The sequence below is a fragment of the Muntiacus reevesi genome, chromosome 3, assembly GCF_963930625.1.
Source record: "Muntiacus reevesi chromosome 3, mMunRee1.1, whole genome shotgun sequence".
Lineage (NCBI taxonomy): Eukaryota > Metazoa > Chordata > Mammalia > Artiodactyla > Cervidae > Muntiacus > Muntiacus reevesi.
This window is the reverse complement of record NC_089251.1, coordinates 201,486,775-201,507,449: the sequence shown is the minus strand read 5'-3', so window position 1 is coordinate 201,507,449 and position 20,675 is coordinate 201,486,775. Positions and strand designations below refer to the sequence as shown.

General features: G+C 38.4%; 1 protein-coding gene across 5 annotated transcripts in view; it reads left to right on the top strand.

Moving 5' to 3' along the window:
- Window positions 1-20,675, top strand: part of EPB41L5 (erythrocyte membrane protein band 4.1 like 5) — a 156,822-nt gene that overhangs the window by 27,418 nt on the left and 108,729 nt on the right. For 4 of the 5 annotated variants that reach the window (XM_065931382.1, XM_065931380.1, XM_065931381.1 and 1 more), the window contains exon 3: window positions 758-862. In XM_065931382.1, coding sequence (XP_065787454.1) covers window positions 758-862 — 105 coding nt within the window. Of the gene's footprint in view, window positions 1-757; window positions 863-19,282; window positions 19,350-20,675 lie in introns of those variants that run through there. The other variant, XM_065931383.1, reaches the window with a different exon arrangement.

Genomic DNA, 20,675 nt, shown 5'->3' with positions numbered 1-20,675 from the left:
TTAATGCCTGGTGTAATAGACTGTACTTAGAGTCTCTTATCTGCTATTTTAATACACTCTGTTGCAATATGCTGATTGAGGGTTCATGAGGAGAATCCTGGGACCCTGTGGATCTTCTGTGTGGGGTCCCTCGGGGGTCCTGAAATCATACTTTACAACCTGCCTTTTCCAGGCAAGTTTCTTCATCACCATGACTGCCTCCAGTTTGGTGTCATCTTGTTGATCTCAGAGGTTTACTGCTGTCTGTATTCCCTGCCCTCTTCCATTTCTGCTTTTGTTATTTCCCACCCTACATTCAAGTCCAGTTTAAGGCTGATCTTCATGTCTTCACTGATGATTCCTCAGTGACTCTTCTTTTTGGCAAAACAGTTTCACATAGTTGGTGCTTAAGTATTCTAAGTTTTCTTATTTACTCTTTCTAGTTACATTATAAAGCTCCTTTAAAATAGGGACCCTAAAAATTGAAAAGATAAAACAAGAGTTGCTCCTTACATGAAGTGTTAGGTAGAAAGTAATACTTGTTGGTTGATAGGTAGTAGCACTGCCCAGGAAAGCAAATAATAGATCACAACTCTTTTTTGGTCTTAAACAGCTTATTGGAAAACCATAGTGTCTTCCCCATTACCTGCTACATGGTTATGCTTTTGGTGTTGCAGTTAATATTTCTTTTAAGAGCTCTTGTGTGATTAAAACTATCTTCAGTTCAGGCTTGTTGATCTTATAAGCCACTCACTGATTTATTTTCTTGCCATTTCAGAAAAAAGCCAAAGGACAAGAGCTATTTGACCAGATTATGTACCACTTGGACCTTATTGAAAGCGACTATTTTGGACTGAGATTTATGGATTCAGCACAGGTAGCGGTGAGTATCTGGTTTTTGGAGGCTCTAAAATGGGGACAGAAATGGAAAATGTCAGATGGTGTTCTCAGTGCTAGAAGGTTACTTATACTTAAATGTCTTTTTTCCTATAATTTTCTTGGAATAACCTGAAGTGCTTATTTTTTTTTAAAAAAAGTCCTAACCCTAAGCTGTATTCCCAGAGCATGATCTCTGCAGATGAGGCTTAGAAATCTCAACCACTGGATTGGTCTTGAGCAGAGTGGAGTGACCGCTGTGTGAGGGAAGGGTGCTGGAATGGGAGTTTTTTGGGCTCTTGGGTGAATGATAGAAGTTCCTAGTGTGCAATTAGGGTGAATGTTGAACTAAAATATTTCTAATATCCCTTCCAGCTCTGTGATTCTCTGTCTGTAAATAGATGCTCTTTGACGTGCATTTCAAGTGAGAGAACAGTATATATAATAGGATAGGAAGTTGGGGGCTTTTCAAAGAATTTGTCCAGTATTTGAAAAAGAGTAGTGATTAAGATTAGAAGGTGGATCAGTGGCCACATCATCCACACTGAGTTACAGAAGTATTAATAAGTGGGCAGTATTCTCTAATAATTGGGATTAGGGGTTTTTCATTCAGAGAGGTTATATTTTGGTTTAGGAAGTTTACATAGGAGTATTGTGTAGGATTGCTTGGAGTGGACAGAGATGGAAGTCAGAGTCAGTGCAAACATTTTGGGGATAAAAGTGATACTAGGGTCTAGAGTAGGGCATTCACAGGGGTGTGGGGGCAGAAGAGGGCTAGGATATCAGGACATTGAGCCTTGTTTTCTGGACGTCTGTGATGGTGTTTTTGTGTTTAGTGACACAGTAACTGCAGTGTTTAGAACCACAGGAACAATATATATTCTGTAAGAATCTCAAAGTCCTTTCCGGAGAAGGAAATGGCAACCCACTCCAGTACTCTTGCATGGAAAATCCCATGGATGGAGGAGCCTGGTGGGCTGCCATCTACGGGGTTGCACAGAGTCGGACACCACTGAAGCGACTTAGCAGCAGCAGCAGCAGCAGCAAATTCCTTTTGAGTGGGTTTGTGTGTGTGTGTATGTGTGTGAGGGGGTGATATAGTGTGGTTGATAAATTAACTGGAGTACCTCTGTGAGATACTTTACAAAACCCACATTTCTTGGAGATGAACTCCAAGACCGATTTTATAGAACATCTTCAGTAAATGTACAGCTGTTAATAATGTCAGCCTCACTTGTTTTCTCTGATTTCCCCTGTACCTCAATTTAAAAAAAGCATGAGCATTTATTTACAGGGAATTGGTTAGGTAAATTTTGATACATCTTTACAATGGAATATCTGCAGCTCATTAAAAATAGTGATTTTTAAGTACTAATTGACATGAACGATGTAAACATTAAAAGGATTTATAAAATAACTTACAATAAAGCCCACTAGGCTCCTCTCTCCATAGAATTCTCAAGGTAAGAATACTGGAGTGGGGTAGCCATTCCCTTCTCCAGGGGATCTTCCCAGCCTAGGGATCGAACCTGGGTTTCCTGCATTGCAGGCGGACTCTACCGCTTGAGCCACCAGGGAAGCATATAAAATAACTGAATTTTTCTATTTTTAAGAAATTCTGGGTTTATGTTCACACATAAACATGAAAAAATTTGAAAAGCTATTTTCTCTAGTTTGAGTTCTGATATTTGGATGGATGTTGTATAAGAGGCATTTCTCTTATTTCTTCTTGTTAATCTTATTTCTCTTCTATTAGATGAAATCCAATAAGGGTAGGAAATAAATCTTAGTTACCTCTGTTATCCAGTATGTATTAAGTAATAAACTAGACTGTTGATTGAATTTAATTCTGGTCTGCTACTTAGTTTGATACAGGCTTGGTTGACTGTTGAGTTTAATATCATTAAACTCTCATCTCTAGAGAGTTTAAGTCTTACATTCAGATGAAACAGCAAATGATTTTTGGGGTAGATGGTTTGTACAGCTTTCTGTTTTTTTGAGGAGTCAATATTAGGTTTTAGGTACTTTCTTTTCATTTCTTAACATATGTAAGTAATTATGGGAAGAAACAGACATGCAGCTGTTCCTGAATTTCATTATTTGTTCTTTGCTAATATCAGCACTTACTGAATTACTAGATCCTGTATTTTCCCTCTCATTTGATTCACATGGTTATAACAAGCGTCTGGTAAAGCCGGCATTAGGACTTGTAATCCCTACTCTTTTTAGTTTTGGTTTATGCCTCCCAATGCACAGAAATCTAGGCATTAAGATTAAATTTAAATAGGCGTACATTTTCCAGTCTCTCCTCTGGCCGTCACTCAAATACTTTTTGAATTAAACTGTAAGAACAATAATTGGAAAATTAAAGCTATTAAAAATCAACTCTTGGTAACACTTTAAATATTCTTAAAGTGTTGACTCACTTGATTCCATAACGGTCTTAGGACATAAGTAAACATAGAGATAGATGACTGTCAGTTGTTTATAGTGTGGCCAGATGTAACCCCAAAAGTAAACAAAATTGATACTTGACAAACAATTCAGTTTGTCAGTGAAGATAACGAACTTGGTAGATCATGTGGCTTTTTTGGTGAGGATCGTCTGTTTAAACTAAGTTAACCCGTGGTTTCCGTAACTATTTATCATACTTACTTTGTTGACATAACTATGAAATCTAAAGGGAGTGAGACAGGGTGAAAAAGAGCCAAGGAATTACATGTTACAGTTTAACCTTGGATATGTGGCATGTCCATATTTGTTAAATTGGTGTGTTAAAATTTAGTTTATTGATCATTTTAGATCAGTCCAATATATGTATGATTAGAATTATGCATTCATCAAGGAGATAGTCAAAGTAGATTGATGAGGTCATAGTTCACTTTTCTTCCTATGTAATCAGATAATCTGAGTTTGCTGTTTTTTAAGTTACTTACTTTTGGTTGCACTAACTCATTTAATTGAAACTATAGTGCATTTATAGAAAAGTTGCAAGAACAATATAAGTAATTATTTTTCTGGAATCATTTGAGAGAGAGTTGCAAGTATGATGTCCCATTTCCCTTGAATTTCCTACAGACAAGCATGTTCTCCTGCACAACTCAGTATAGTCATCAAAGCCAGGAAGTTATTGTGACATTTCCACTATCTAATCTTCAGACCCCATTCAAATTATGCTTTAAGAGTGTCATTTATAGCCAGAGGTTCACTGTTTACCAGTTGCTCCCCATTCCTCCTCCCCATAGCTCCTGGCAAATGCTCATCTTTCTGTTTTTGTGGATTTGCCCATTTTGAGACTTTCATAGAAATGGAATCATGTAATTTGTGGACTTTGAGTCTGAAAATGCACTTGGTATAATGTTTTCAAGGTTCATCCATATTGTAGCATATCAGTACTTGATTCTTAACAGCTGAATAATATTCCACTGTATGGGTATACCACATTTTTATTCATTCACTGATACACATTTAGTTTTATTCATTTTTGACTGTTATAAATAACACTGCTGTGAACATTTGCACACAAGTTTTTGCACTCAACATAATTCTTAAATTCTTTTGGATATGCATCTAGGAGTGGAACTACTGGATTATAAGGTAACTTTATATATAAGTTTTTGAGGAACTGCTAAATTGTTCTCCATAGTGACTGTACCATTCTCCATTCCCATCAGCAGTGTATAAGGCTTCCAATTTCTACATGTCCTCACCAACATGACATTCTCCCTTTTTTTTTAAAGTTCCTTTTTTTAAAAAAATGGATTTATTTGGCGGTGTTGGGTCTTAGTTACGTCATGTGCTGCAGGGACTCTCTACTTGTGGCATGTGGGCTCAGAGCTGCACCATGACTTGTGCGATCCTAGTTCCTTGACCAGACTGAACCTGCATCCCCTGCACTGCAAGGCAGACTCTTAATCAGTGAACCACCAGTCAAGTCCCTCCCCTTCTTTTTGATTCTGATCATACCATTTGATATGAAGTGGTCTCATTGTAGTACTGATTTGCACTTCTCTGATAGAAAAGATATGTGAGCATCTGTTCATGTACTTATTGATCATTTGTATATCTTTTTTGGTAAATGTCTGTTCAGATTTTTTATCCACTTGAAATTCAGTTATTTCCTTCTTACTGAGTTGTAAGAGTTAAACTATTACCTAGTCCATAGTCACAAACATTTATACATATTTTCTTCTGTATCCATTTGGAGTTAATTTGGGTATAAGCTCTAAAGTAGGGGATCAGACTTCATTCCTTTGCATGTGAATGCATGTGTGTATCCAGTGATCCTAGAACCACTTGTTGAAAAGGTGGTTCTTTCCCCATTGAATGGTCTTGACACGCTTATTGAAAGTCAGTTGAGCATAGATATTTGGGTTTTTCCTGGGTTCTGAGTTCTGTTACTTTCATCTATATGTTGATTCTTACGCCAGCATCACATTGTCTTCATGTGGTGAAGTAAATTTCAAACTTACTTAATTTGTAGTAAGTTTGAAAATGGGAAATGTAAGTCCTTCAATTTCATTCTTCTAAGATTGTTTTGGCTGTTTTGGGTCACTCATACTTCCATATACATTTTGGATCAACTTGTCTATTTCTGCAGAGAGGGCAGTTGGGAGTTTTGATGAGAATTGCACTGAACCTGTATATCTGTTTGGGAAATATTGTCATCTTAACAACGTTAAGTCTTACACATGAATTATGTTTTTATATTTCTTAAAGCAATGTTTTATGGTTTGTCTACACATCTTTCATCTCCTTGGTTAAACTTACTCATAAACATTTTATTCCTTTGATATTATTGTAATATGTAATTTTCTTAATATCATTTTTAGATTTAGTTTGGATTCTAGTATATAGAGTTCATTTATGTATACGTTTCTTACAGCTTAAAACCTTACTAAACTTTTTTATTAGTTTTTTTGTGTTTTATGTATAAGATCATGTCATCTACAAAAAAAGGACAGTTTTAACTTCTTCCTTTTAAATCTGAATGCCTTTTATTCCTTTTTCTTTTCACTTATCTCTTTTTCTTGCCTAAGTGCCCTGGCTTGAACATTTAGTAAAACGTTGAATAGAAGTGTTCAGGGTGAACATTCTTGTCTCATTCTTGATCTTATGGGAAGTGTTCGGTATTTCACCATCAAGTATGATGTTACCTGTGGGATTTTTCTAGATGCCCTTTATCATTTTATCATGAAACGGTGTTGAGTTTTGTTAAGTGCTTTTTCTGCATCTGCTGAGAGGATCATATGGTATATTTCCTGTATTCTGTTAATATGATATATTACATTGACCATATTTGGTGGTTTGTTGAATCATCATTGCATTTCTGGGATAAATCTCACTCATGGTGTAAAATTCTTTACATATGTTGCTTGTTTTGATTTTTTTGAGGACTTTGATGTCCAAATTCATAAGGGATATTGGTCTATAGTTTTTTTGTGTTTTTTTCCCTTGTGATATCTCTGGTTTCAGTAAGAGAAGTACTAGCCTCAGAATGAGTTGGAAAGTCTTCTTTCTTCTGTTTTTTTGAGGCTCTCATGAAGGATTGGTATTAATTCTTACTTCAGCACTTGGTAGAATTCACCAGTGAAGCCATGGACTCTTCTAGAGCTTTTTGATTAGCACCTCAGTCTCTTTATTTGTTACAGGTGTATTCAGATTTTCTGTTTCTTCAGTTTTTAAACCAGGCAAATTTAGAGAGCCAGAGGTGGATTTACTGGATGAGAGGTTGGGATAATAGGAGTAAACCAGGATTATTCTGGCATACAAGGATTTGTTGTTGTTAAATTGCTAAGTCTTGTCCCACTCTTTGTGATCCCATGGACTGTAGCATGCTGGGTTTCTCTGTCCTTCACTATCTCCCAGAGTTTGCTGAAACTCATGTCCATTGAGTCAGTGATGCCATTCAATCATCTCATCTTCTACTGTCCCCTTCTCCTTCTGCCCTCAGTCTTTCCCAGCATCAGGGTCATCCCCAATGAGTCGGCTCTTCACATCAGGTGGCCAAAGTATTAGAGCTTCAGCTTCAGCATTAAATCCTTGAAATGAATATTCTGGGTTGATTTCCTTTAGGATTGGCTGGTTTGATCTCCTTGCTGTCCAAGGGACTCTGAAGAGTCTTTCCCAGCACCACAATTTGAAAGCATCAATTTTTCAGCTCTCAGCCTTCTTTAGGGTCCATCCTTCACATCCGTATGTGACTACTGGAAAAACCATAGCTTTGACTATGTGGACTCTTGTCAGCAAAGTGATGTCTCTGCTTTTTAATACACTGTATGGTTTGTCATAGCTTTCCTTCCAGGGAGCAAGCATCTTTCAATTTTGTGGCTGCAGTCACTGTCTGCAGTGATTTTTGAGCCCAAGAAAGTAAAATCTGTCCCTGTTTACACTTTTCCCCCATCTGTTAGCCATGAAGCAATGGGACCAGATGTCATGATCTTCGTTTCTTGAATGTTTAGTTTTAAGCCAACCTTTTCACTATCCTCTTTCACCTTCAGGAGGCTTGTTAGTTCTTCTTCACTTTTTGCCATTAGGATGGTGTCATCTGTGTATCTGAAATTGTTGATATTTCTTCTGGCAATCTTGATTCCAGCTTGTGATTCATCCAGCCCAGCATTTCATGTGATGTATTCTGCCTGTAAACAAGGGAATGATAAATAGTCTTGACTTAATCCTTTCCCAATTTTGAGCCAGTTAGTTGTTCCATATAAGGTTCTGTTGCTTCTTGACCCCATACCAGTTTCAGGTAAGGCAGTCTGGTTGGTATTCTCATCTTTAAGAACTTTCCACAGTTGTGATGGAAGCACAAGCTGGAATCAAGATTGCTGGAAGAAATATCAATAACCTCAGATATGCAGATAATACCACCCTTATGGCAGAAAGTGAGGAAGAACTAAAGAGCCTCTTGATGAAAGTGAAAGAGGAGTGTGAAAAAGTTGGCTTAAAACTTAACATTCAGAAAACTAAGATCATGGCATCTGGTCCCATCACTTCATGGCAAATAGATGGGGAAACAGTGGCTGACTTTATTTTTTTGGGCTCCAGAATCACTGCAGATGGTGATTGTAGTCATGAAATTAAAAGATGCTTACTCTTTGGAAGGAAAGTTATGACCAACCTAGACAGCATATTAAAAAGCAGAGACATTACTTTGTCAACAAAGGCCTGTCTAGTCAAGGCTGTGGTTTTTCCAGTAGTCATGTATGGATGTGAGAGTTGGACTATAAAGAAAGTTGAGTGCGGAAGAATTGATGCTTTTGAACTTTGGTGTTGGAGAACACTCTTGAGAGTCCCTTGGACTGTAAGGAGATCCAACCAGTCCATCCTAAAGGAGATCAGCCCTGGGTGTCCATTGGAAGGACTGATGCTGAAGCTGCAACTCCAGTACTTTGGCCACCTGATGCAAAGAACTAACTCATTTGAAAAAACCCTGATGCTGGGAAAGATTGAGGGCAGGAGGAGAAGGGGACGACAGAGGATGAGATGGTTGGATGGCATCATTGACTCAATGGACATGGGTTTGGGTAGACTCCGGCAGTTGGTGATGGATAGGGAGGTCTGGCGTGCTGCAGTTCATGGGGTCGCAAAGAGTCGGACATGAGTGAGCAACTGAACTGAACTTAATCAAAGGCTTTAGCAAAGTCAGTGAAGCAGAAACAGATGTTTTTCTGGAATTCTCTTGCTTTCTCTGTGATCCAACAGATGTTGGCAGTTTGATCTCTGGTTCCTCTACCTTTCCTAAACCTATCTTGTACACCTTTTAAGTTCTTGGTTCACGTACTACTGAGCTTAGCTTGAAGAGTTTTAAGCATAACCTTACTAGCATGCGAAATGAATGCCATTGTGTTGTTGTTTGAACATTCATGGATCACATATTTGTTGTGGCAAAAGAGCTTGTGTAACTCAATGAAGCTATGAGCCATGCCATGCAGGGCCACCCAGAATGGACATGTCATAGAGGAGACTTCAGACAAAATTAGCCCACTGGAGGAGGGAATGACAAACCACTCTAATTTTCTTGTCGTGAGAACCCCATGAACAGTATGAAAGGGTGAAAAGATATGACACTGGAAGATGAACTCCCCCAGGTCGGAAGGTTCCAGTATACTCCTGGGGAAAAGCAGAGGGCAATTACTAACAGCTCCAGAAAGAATGGTGTCTGGACCAACACAGAAATGACACTCGGTTGTGGATGTATCTGGTGGTGAAAGTAAAGTCCAGTGCTCTAAGGAACAATATTGCATACTAGGATATACGGTTACCCTTGTTTTAGTTGACTGCACAATACTGTCCCATCTTCTGTTTTCAAATGTAAACTTAATTTAGTATCCTTTTATATAGTGTATTGATGATCTTAAACCTTAAGTTATGGTGATGAAGTCTGTGGATGCTTTCCCTAGAAAACGGCATGTACACATAACCTGATGTGCACATATATAGGTAATTCAGGTATCCCTGAAGCCCACCTATGGACTCTTGTTTAGTAATTCTTTTTTAGTAAATAAATAACCTGTATTTTAAAGAAAAACAGATGGTGGTATTCAATTCCATGATTTTTCTTCAAGTCTTTATGATAATAGTGTGTTTGAAAATTTATTATCTTTTATACTGTTGGTGAAACCTTTTTACTAAATCTCATTGTGTGACTCTACAAAAAAGGTTATGGTAATTTAATATTTTTTGATGAACACTTTAGGAAAACTTTCTTCCATGAAAATGACAGGATGTGTAAAGAGTTGCCTTATGACTGCAGAACTGCCAATATTGATGGTTTTAAAAAATGATAATATGGTAATTTTATTGTACAATAGAACTTTCCAATGTGTAAGTAATATATCTTAAGCCAGGCAAGAAAGAATTATTCTTTTGATACCAAGTGGTTTTAGGTGAGTCCATTAAGAATTTGCCAAATTTTGGAAAAATAACAATTAATTGTTAATTAATTTAATTGGTAGTAACAATTTGCCAGAGAACATGTATGATTTATTTTGAAGGAATAATATTCAGTCTTGAAATGTCTACAGGAATCAGGAGAACAAAAGAGAAGGAAAATGTCATGCATATTAAAGAATGGGAGTTTTATTTACTTCTAAGAAGTATAAGTTTTCTCTTTTTTTGAATTATGCTACATGCTTGATATGTTTTCTCTTCTTTTAATTGAAAAAATTTTTTAAAAACATATATTTTCTAATTGAGGGATAATTGCTTTACAGAATTTTTGTTGTTTTCTGTCAGACATCAACAGGAATCAGCCACAGGTGTACGTATGTCCCCTCCCTCCCGTCTCCCTCCCCATCCCACCCCTCTAGGTTGATACAGAGCCCCTGTTGGAGTTTCCCGAGAAATCCAGCAAATTCCCATTGGCTATTTTACATATACTAATGTAAGTTGCCATATTTCTCTCTCCATAGATCTCATCCTCTCCTCCCTTCTCCGCTTGTCCATAAGTCTGTTCTCTATGTCTGTTTCTCCACTGCTGCCTTGCAAATAAATTGATTGGTACCATCTTTCTAGATCCCATGTATATGCATTAGTATACGATATTTAGCTTTCTCTTCTGACTTACTTCACTCTTTATAATAGGCTCTAGGTTCATTCACCTCATTCAGTTCAGTTTAGTTCAGTTGCTCAAGTTATGTCCAACATTTTGTGACCCATTGGACTGTAGCACGCCAGGCCTCCCTGTCCATCACCAACTGCCAGAGCTTGCTCAGACTCATGCCCATGGTGATGCCATCCAACCCTCTCATCCTCTGTTGTTCCCTTCTCCTCCACCTTGAATCTTTGCCAGCATCAGGGTCTTTCCCAATGAGTCAGTTCTTCCCATCAGGTGGCCAAAGGATTGGAATTTCAGCTTCAGCATCAGTCCTTTCAGTGAATATTTAGGACTGATTTCCTTTAGGATTGACTGGTTTGATCTCCTTGCAGTCCAAGGGACTCTCAAGAGTCTTTTCCAACACCATAGTTCAAAGGCATCAATACTTCAGTGCTCAACTTTCTTTATGGTCCAACCTTCACATCTATACACGACTACTGGAAATACCATAGCTTTGACTAGATAGACCTTTGCTGGCAAAGTAATGTCTCTGCTTTTTAATATGCTGTCTAGGTTGGTTATAGCTTTTCTTCCAAGGAGCAAGTGTCTTTTAATTTCATGGCTGTAGTCACCATCTGCAGTGATTTTGGAGCCCCAAAAAGTAAAGTCTGTCACTGTTTCCATTGTTTCCTCATCTGTTTGCCATGAAGTGATGGGACCGGATACTATGATCTTAGTTTTGTGAATGTTGAGTTTTAAGCCAACTTTTTCACTTTCCTTTCTCTTTCATCAAGAGTCTCCTTAGAGTCTCCTTCGCTTTCTTCCATAAGGGTGGTGTCACCTATACATCTGCGGTTATTGATATTTCTCCCGGCAATCTGTATTTCAGCTTGTGCTTCATCCAGCCCAGCATTTCGCATGTTATACTCTACATATAAGTTAAACAGGCAGGGTGACAATGTACAGCCTTGACATACTCCTTTCCCTATTTGGAACCAGTTTGTTGTTCCATGTCCAGTTCTAACTGATCATGGTGATGTGATCACCAACCTAGAGCCAGACGTCCTGGAATGTGAAGTCAAGTGGGCCTTAGGAGGCATCACTACAAACAAAACTAGTGGAGGTGATGGAATTCCAGTTGAGCTATTTCAAATCCTAAAAGATAATGCTGTGAAAGTTCTACACTCAATATGCCAGCAAATTTGGAAAACTCAGCAGTGACCACAGGACTGGAAAAGGTCAGTTTTCATTCCAGTCCCAAAGAAAGGCAATGCCAAAGAATGCTCAAACTACTGCACAGTTGCACTCATCTCACACGCTTGTAAAGTAATGCTCAAAATTTTCCAAGCCAGGCTTCAATAGTATGTGAACTGTGAACTTCCAGATGTTCAAGCTGGATTAAGAAAAGGCAGAGGAACCAGAGATCAAATTGCCAACATTTGTTGGATCATCAAAAAAGCAAGAGAGTTCTATAAAAACATCTATTTCTGCTTTATTGACTGTGCTAAAGCCTTTGACTGTGTGGACCACAACAAACTCTGGAAAATTCTTCAAGAGATAGGAATACCAGACCACATGACCTGCCTCATGAGAAATCTGTATGGAGGTCAAGAAGCAATAGTTAGAACTGAACATGGAACAACCGACTTGTTCCATATAGGAAAAGGAATGCGTCAAGGCTGTATATTGTCATCCTGCTTACTTAACTTACATGCATAGTACCTCCCGTGATATACTGGGCTGGAGGAAGCACAAGCTGGAATCAAGATTGCTGGGAGAAATATCAATAACCTCAGATATGCTGATGGCACCACTGTTATGGCAGAGAGTGAAGAGGAACTAAACAGCCTCTTGATGAAAGTGAAAGAGGGGAGTGAAAAATTTGACTTAAAACTCAACATTCACAAAACTAAGATCATGGCATCCAGTCCTATCACTTCATGGCAAATAGAAGGGGCAACAGTGGAAACAGTGGCAGACTTTATTTTTTCAGGCTCCAAAATCACTGCCCATGGTGATTGCAGCCATGAAATTAAAAGACACTTGCTCCTTGGAAGAAAAGTTATGGCCAATCTAGACAGCATATTAAAAAGCAAAGACATTACTTTGCCAGCAAAGGTCTATCTAGTCAAAGCTACGGTTTTTCCAGTAGTCATGTATGGATGTGAGAGTTTGACTATAAAGAAAACTGTGCATCGAAGAATTGATGCTTTTGAACTCTGGTGTTGGAGAGGACTCTTGAGAGTCCCTTGGACTGCAGGAAGATCAAACCAGTCTATCCTAAAGAAAATGAGTCTTGAATATTCATTGGAAGGACTGATGCTGAAGCTGAAACTCCAATCCTTTGGCCACCTGATGGGAAGAACTGACTCATTTGAAAAGACCCTGATGCTGGGAAACTTTGAAGGCAAGAGGAGAAGGGATGACAGAGGATGAGATGGTTGGATGACATCACCAACTCAATGGACATGAGTTTGAGTAAACTCTGGGAGTTGGTGATAGATAGTGAGGCCTGGCGTGTTGCAATCCATGGGGTCGCAAAGAGTTGGACTCGACTGAGGGGCTGAACTGAACTGTTATTCCATGTCCAGTTCTAACTGTTGCTTCTTGACTTACATACAGATTTCTCATGAGGCAATTAAGGTGGTCTGGTATTCCCATCTCTTGAAAAATTTTTCACAGTTTGTTGTGATCCACATAGTCAAAGGCTTTGACGTCGTCGATAAAGCAGAAGTAGATGTTTTTCTGGAACTCTCTTGGCTTTTTCGATGATCTAACAGATGTTGGCAATTCTAATTCACCTCCTAAGAACTTTTTCCTTTTTATTGACATGTTTTCTCTTCCCATTTTTTGATAGATTGAGACACAGGAAAAGACCAACACGTTGATAAATTGTAGCTGACATGTAACTGTTGATTTGTAGAGGAATTGTGGTGAAGTAGGGAGCATAGCACTTTTCCCTCAAAAAAGGAATTGGAGGGGCAGATACCTCCTATCTCTAGCCATTTGTTGCCAGATAACCCTGCTGGATCTTCAGGTATTAATATTTTAAGAGAAGTTAGAGCTCTATATTTTCAGAGTAAATCTTTCACTTTTAAAAAACACGGATTAAATTTTAAAAAGCAATGTGACTGATGAAAGAAATCAGAAAAGGGCTAAATAAATGGAGAGGCATACTGTGTGCATGGCTGAGAAGACTCGGCAAAGTAATCAGTTCTTCCCCAGTTGATCAAGTTTAATGCCATTTGTGTCAAAATTCAGAAAATCCTTTGTAGATACAGAGAAAATTATTTGAAAACTTACATGAAAAGGCACAGTATCTAGAATACCTAAAAAACCAATTTTAAAAAAGAAAAATAGTGCGAGGTATTCCTCTATTTAACTTCAAGATGTATCAGTTCAGTTCAGTTCAGTTGCTCGGTTGTGTCTGACTCTTTGCGACCCCATGAATCGTATCACACCAGGCCTCCCTGTCCATCACCAACTCCTGGAGTTTACTCAAACTCAAGTTCATCGAGTCAGTGATGCCATACAGCCATCTCATCCTCTGTTGTCCCCTTCTCCTCCCAGCATCCCCAATCCCTCCCAGCATCATGGTCTTTTCCAGTGAGTCAACTCCTCACATGAGGTGGCCAAAGTATTGGAGTTTCAGTTTCAGCATCAGTCCTTCCAATGAACACTCAGGACTGATCTCCTTTAGGATGGACTGGTTGGATCTCCTTGCAGTCCAAGGGACTCTCAAGAGTCTTCTCCAACACCACAGTTCAAAAGCATCAATTCTTGGTGCTCAGCTTTCTTCACAGTCCAACTCTAACATCCATACATGACCACTGGAAAAACCATAGCCTTGACTAGATGGACTTTTGTTGGCAAAGTAATGTCTCTGCTTTTTAATATGCTGTCTAGGTTGGTCATAACTTTCCTTCCAAGGAGTAAGCGTCTTTTAATTTCATGGCTGCAATCACCATCTGCAGTGATTTTGGAGCCCAAAAAAATAAAGTCTGACATTTTTTCCACCATTTCCCCATCTATTTCCTGTATAACTACTGTAAATAGGACTGTGTGGTATTGGCAGAACCACAGACAAATAGATGAATGGAACAGAATAGGGAGCTCTGCATGAGTGTGGCTGGCCAACTGATTTCTGACAAGACACCCAGTGTAATTCAGTCAGAGACAGGTAGTCTTAATAATTGTGCTGGAGCAATCGGATATCAAGCAAAAATATGAACCCTGACGTAAACCATATACCTATACAGAAATTAATTAAAAAATAGTGTATATTAGTATAAGATGTAAAGCTGTTTTAAACTTTATGAGAACCTCTTTGAGACCTGGGGCTTGAAGAAGAGTTATTAAGCATGATGCCAAAAACATGATCATTTTTAATCAACAAAGTGGATTTTATAAAAATTAAAACATTTTGCTTTTCCGCAAAGAGGATATATACAGATGGCAAATAAACACACAAAAAGATCTTCAGCATCCCTTGTCATCAGGGAAATGTAAAGTCGACCTTGGTGAGATGTCATCAGTATACATCTGTGAGTACAGCTAAAATAAAAAATTATGATAACTCTAAATGCTTATGAAGATGTGGAGAAACTGGATCTCTCAAACATTGGTTTTGGGAGTGGTACAGCCAGTATGAAAAATAGTCTGGCAACTTCTTAAAAAGATAAACTTACATATGACTCAGCAGTTGTGTGTTTGGTCATTTATTTCAGAGAAATGAAGATTTATTTCTTCACAAAAACTTGTGCATGATTGTTCATGACAGCTTTATTAGCAATAGCGAAAAACTTGAAAAAGCCCATATCTTACAGTAAGTTAATGATTAAGGAAACCGTGACACATTCATACCTTGGAGTACTACTCAGCAATAGAAAACAAAAGTCTGTTGACACACACAACTTGGATGGATTTCAAGGACATTTTGTGGAGTAAAAACAGTCATTCTCCAAAGGTTACATACCGTATACTTCTGTGTGTGTAACAATCTCTAACCTAATTAGAGATCAGGTTAATGGTTGCTGAGGTTTAGGGATGTTGGAGGTAGGAGTAGATGTGTCTATAGAGTAGAAGTATGAGGGATCTATTGGTGGTAATGGAATATATCTTTATCTTGATTGTGATATCAGGTCAGGAACTGAGATGTGTGATAAAGTGACATAGAACTGTATATGCACGCTGTGCAGTGTCTGATTTTAGTATTGTACTGTAGTTATGTAAGCTGGAAGCCTTGGGGGAGAAAGGGGAGATAGCAGGACCTCTTGTTGTTATAATTGCAGCTTCCTGTGAACATTTCAGTAAAAGAATGTGAAAAATATAGCGTGAACCAAACAAAACATGTCTCAGCAAAGATTTAATCCTCTGATCTATCTTATATGTTTGTGACCTCTGGTTGATGAAGTTTTTCGAACTTCATATTTGGAGCTTAGAATTTTAACTGGCCCAATCAAGGTTTTAAAGAAGAATGAATTACCTAGATTGTAGACATTTATGTTTAGGAAAGGGAAACATGGGTAGTAGGTTTCCTAATACTTGGGAAACAAGGAGAATACCACATCAGTAGTTATTTTTTGCCTTTTTCTTAAATCAATTTAAGTATTGGTTTGTTTATATATATAACTTCGCTTGGTTTATGTATAAAAATCCTAAGTAAAACAGCAGCATACTATGTTTATTATTATGTATTATTTATATGTATTATTATATTTAATATAACATTTTCTAATGTATATATATTTGATATACATTATTTGTATTTCTAGGACCTCCCTGGTGGCTCAGACGATAAAGTGTCTGCTCATGTATTATTTATACTATTAAAAGTATATACTATTGAATAAAATAAAATACACTATTAAAAGTGTGAACGGTACATAATGATCAGGTGGAGTGTATTTTCAGAAATGTAAAGATGATTTAGTATTAGTTGGTATAATTCATCATGCATTGTACATCATGGGATTGGTTCCTGTGTTTGCTGTAAGACGTTGCTACTTTGTTGCTCAGCTGATGCTGGGTTTTGGCCACTGTACTTGCTCTTGATGATAGAATGTGAGTTTGTGTGATGTGTACCACTTCTGACCTTCAAGTGTCAGGCACCTGACACTTCATTTATGCTCACCTCCTTCTATCATATATTTAAGTGAAACTGCATTTAAAAAAGATGGACACTCAAGTATCAACCACAAAAGAAAGAGAAGGAACTCAGTGAGTTGAAGTTTAAGGCATTTAGTTTACACAACGCTCGGTGCAAATGGAAATGGAGGTGCTTAGTCCAAAGTTGAGAGCTGGAGAACGCTTGACTGGGGGACCACCGGGGGGGGGTGGTGTTCCACAAGTGCACCCCTGGAGGCTGCGGCAGTGGATCCCTCCATGGTGGATCTCCGATCACCGAGCCAAGGGAAGAGGCAGTTCTTGTTCGGGGTTAGAATGCAGCTCTTTCAAGCACCGCAGACATTGTGTAGTAAACTCTCTCTGGCCTGCAGATGCTTGCTCATCTGCAAGGTCGGGCAGATAATACTCTTCTCTCAAATTCTTATCAGATGGTTTTGGTGGCCTGTGAAGCCCCTTCTTCTTGGCACCAGAGTGCCTTGAATAAACCTCATGGACTTTGACCTATGTGGAGTTGACCTTCCTTCTGTCTGTGCTGTGGGTCTAGCCTAGCTTTGGAAGGTGTGCCCATCTCCAGGGATGGTGGTAGAAGTTGGGCAGATAGGTGGCCCACCTATGAGAACAGATCTGTGGTTGCTCGAGGGCTCTACTCCTTTTATGTGCAGAGTTTTGATGATTTAAATACAACAAACAACTTTAATAGAGAAACAACACACGCATTCTGACTGAAGACAACATACCTGCATGCTTAGTCATGTCCAACTCTTGGAGCTCCATGGACTGTAGCCCACCAGGCTCCCTTGTCCATGAGATTTCCAGGCAAGAATACTGGAGCAAATTGCCATTTCCTTCTGCAGATCTTCCCAACACAGGAATCTAACCTGTGTCTCCTGCATTGCAAGTGGATTCTTTCCCCACTGAGCCATCGGGAAAGCCCCTATTAAAGACAGGCAGGCGACAAAGATACCCCTTATTACCACTGCTATTAAATTATTTTAATAGAAGTAACAGCATGAAAAATAAAAAAGAAAAAAAAAGTTACCTTTACAATAAAAAAAAAAACTAACAGCAAATGCAGTTGTAAACATTATAAACTTTGGAAAGGAGGAGGTGAAATGATCACTGTTGGCAGCTGATTGGATGGGATTGTTACTGAGAGCTTAATAATTCAGTGAAGTAGTGGGGAGTGAAAAATACATAGAAATAACCTATATGTTTAAGTATGCATGTTTATTCTGTATTGTAAGAAACACACACAGAGGCACATATATTTGCTAAACAAGGAGGAACTGTTTTTGTTAAAATAAGTATATTTCTGAAATAGATTATGTGCTCTTATTCCATAGAGTGGATGTATAATCTGCTTAACTCAATTACATTTCCATTACAAATTTGACTTTCAAGATTCCTAAGAAGGCATACTAATAATACACAGAAAGGTATTGTGGGAAATATATTTTAATGGCTCTTTCAAGCCTGCATTTGGAATTTCTTACGATACAGAACTTTTAGAAAAAGAATTTTATTTATTTATTTTTGGCTCTGCTCGGTCTTGCTTGCTGTGTTGGCTTTTCTCTAGTTGCTGTGAGCCAGGCTGCTCTCTATATCGCAGGCTTCTCGCTCCAGTGGTGTCCTTGTGGAGCACAGGTTGCAGGGCTTACGGGCTTCAGTAGTTGCAGCACGAGGCCTCAGTAGTTGCGGTAACCAGGCTCTAGACTCCACGTTCAGTAGTTGCGGCGTATAGACTTGGTTGCTATGTGGCATGTGGGATGTTCCCCGATCAGGGGTCAAAACCATGTCTCTCATATTGGCAGACGGATTCTTTATGACGGAGCTACCAGGGAAGCCCAGCACAGACTTTTAACACCAGAAGAGTAATCCCCCAGGTAGAATTTATGATGGAATCTAAAGTAAATTGAAGTGTTTTCAGTTAGATTGATCTTCTGTTTTCATGGCATTGATTTTTAACATTTGTTAATTGGTTAAAGTGTTAAAGTTTGCTTTAAAGTAATAATTTAATGTAGAGCATGAGCCAGGAGAAATATTTTTTGCAGAGGCAGTTGTTTGGAAAGATGGCTCACACTTGTCTACCGCCAGCTTTCTGCCCTTTGAGCAGAAGTAGCGGTGTATCTACTGCTAGCTGTGTAGGTGTTAGAAGTCAGGCATCATTCATTTGAAGAACTGTAGGGCCTGGGGTGAGGGTGTATGTATGGTAGTGTTTTGGAAGCTTTCTAGGTGACTCTCTGTTTGGTTTAGCTATGGCTGTTACGCTTGTGATTACGTATTATTTATTTTTTAAGATACACAAGTAAATAATTGTTCTTTTGTTCCTAGCTCAATAGGATGGAAATAAGTGTAGCTTCCCATACCTACTACACTTTAGGAAATTAGGCGATTTATTTTGTTTTTAATGTACATGAGGAAGAAAAAGAGCCACATTAGCTTCACTCTGTGCATCCAGAAGTCTCTATCTGCATGTTCTCACCTTTATCTTCTGCTGTAATTTAACTCAACCCCTAAAGACCTTGATTCAAAGAAAATACTATCAGTGCCTGTCTCTGAGCTCTGAATTTTCCAGTCCCAGGGCTTGGAATGTGGAGGAGATGAAAGAAAACAGACTTGAGAATATGCAAACATGAACTCAGACCTTCCCCAGAGCATCACCAGGAACTCCCCCAGTTGCTGAATTTTACTTTAGAATGTGCTTGATGCTTTATCTGAGTTTTGGGTTGAGTTAAGGGAGTGCAGAGTGTAGAAGTTATTAGATGCACGTAGAAAGACTGAAATGCTTACTTGGAAGAAAACTCTGAACCTTCGTCTCACCAGGAGAATTGTATGTTTGATGTGCTTCTTAGACTTTTAGGGCACAAATTAGAGATTACAGGTTTGCTTTTAAGACTAGCCATAAATGTTCTTAAACTGGAAAAATTCTGTTATAACCGTTTAAGAAAGACTAGGTTGTTCTTGAAGTAGTGTTGGTCTAGCTTATGTTAATGGTTCCTTCTCAGTATCCCTTACAATTTATTCTGTCAGAATTTGTATTTAGCCTATTGATTTCCAGTCCATTGTTAATGTCTTTACTCTTTACTAACACACAGATTTTTTTTTTTCCTTTGAAGAAACTTGAGGGAATCAGAAACCAGTAATCTTGGGAGGTGGGGGAGTGCATATGGTGATAGAAATTGGTATTGCAGGGGTTGGAGGGACTGTTGACTGTACAACTTTTAATATTACCAAAAAATTAACCTTATAAATATATTATTTATATACAATGTTAAAGTAAGGGGGGCCTAATTGTTGAGTAAAAATGTGCTTGTTGTAGAATAAGTTGAAAATATAAGAAAATACAAAGAAAAGCTATAGTCAACAATCTCAGCCATCTAGATGTAACATCTCCTAGGTTGCTTCGATTTGAAAGAAAAGCCGTGTTTATATGTACAGTGTTGGCTCACTCGTGTCCAGGTCTTTGTGACTCTGTGGACTGTAGCCCGCCAGGCTCCTCTGTGCGTGGGATTTTATAGGCAAGAATACTGGTGTGGGGTGCCGTTTCCCCCTCCAGGGGGTCTTCCCGAGCCAAGGATCAAACAGGTTCTTTACCACTGAGCACCTGGGAAGCCCATATACGGTGGACCCATGACCAGTGTTAAGGTTTGGGACGCAGCTGAAAATCCGTGTATAACGTTCATAGTCTTCTCTGTGTCCAGGGTTCAGGATCTGTGAGTTCAGCCCACCAAGGATTGTATGGTCCTGTGGTGCGTATCTAATGAAGAAACTCCACATATGAGTGGACCCATGAAAAGTCAGCTCCTTGTTGTTTAAGGATAACCTGTACAAATTTGTACATTTTGACAAAATAATTTATAGTGTGTTGTTATTTGAATGAAAGCAAAATAATTAGTAAAAACTAAAATTGTTTAATTTTATAGATTGTTATCTATTTTGCTTTCATTCTTTTTCATTGCTGCATAGTTCTACCATGTTGAAATACTTGATTTCACCAGTTCACTATTGTTGGATATACAGATTGTCCTACTTTTCTTTTATTATAATTCCTTGTGAGTTAAACCATCCATAATGATTATTAGATGCAGAATTGCTGAGTCAAAGTCACAGTTTTTTTTAACTTTTTAATTTGCACTGGGGTATCGCCAGTAACAAT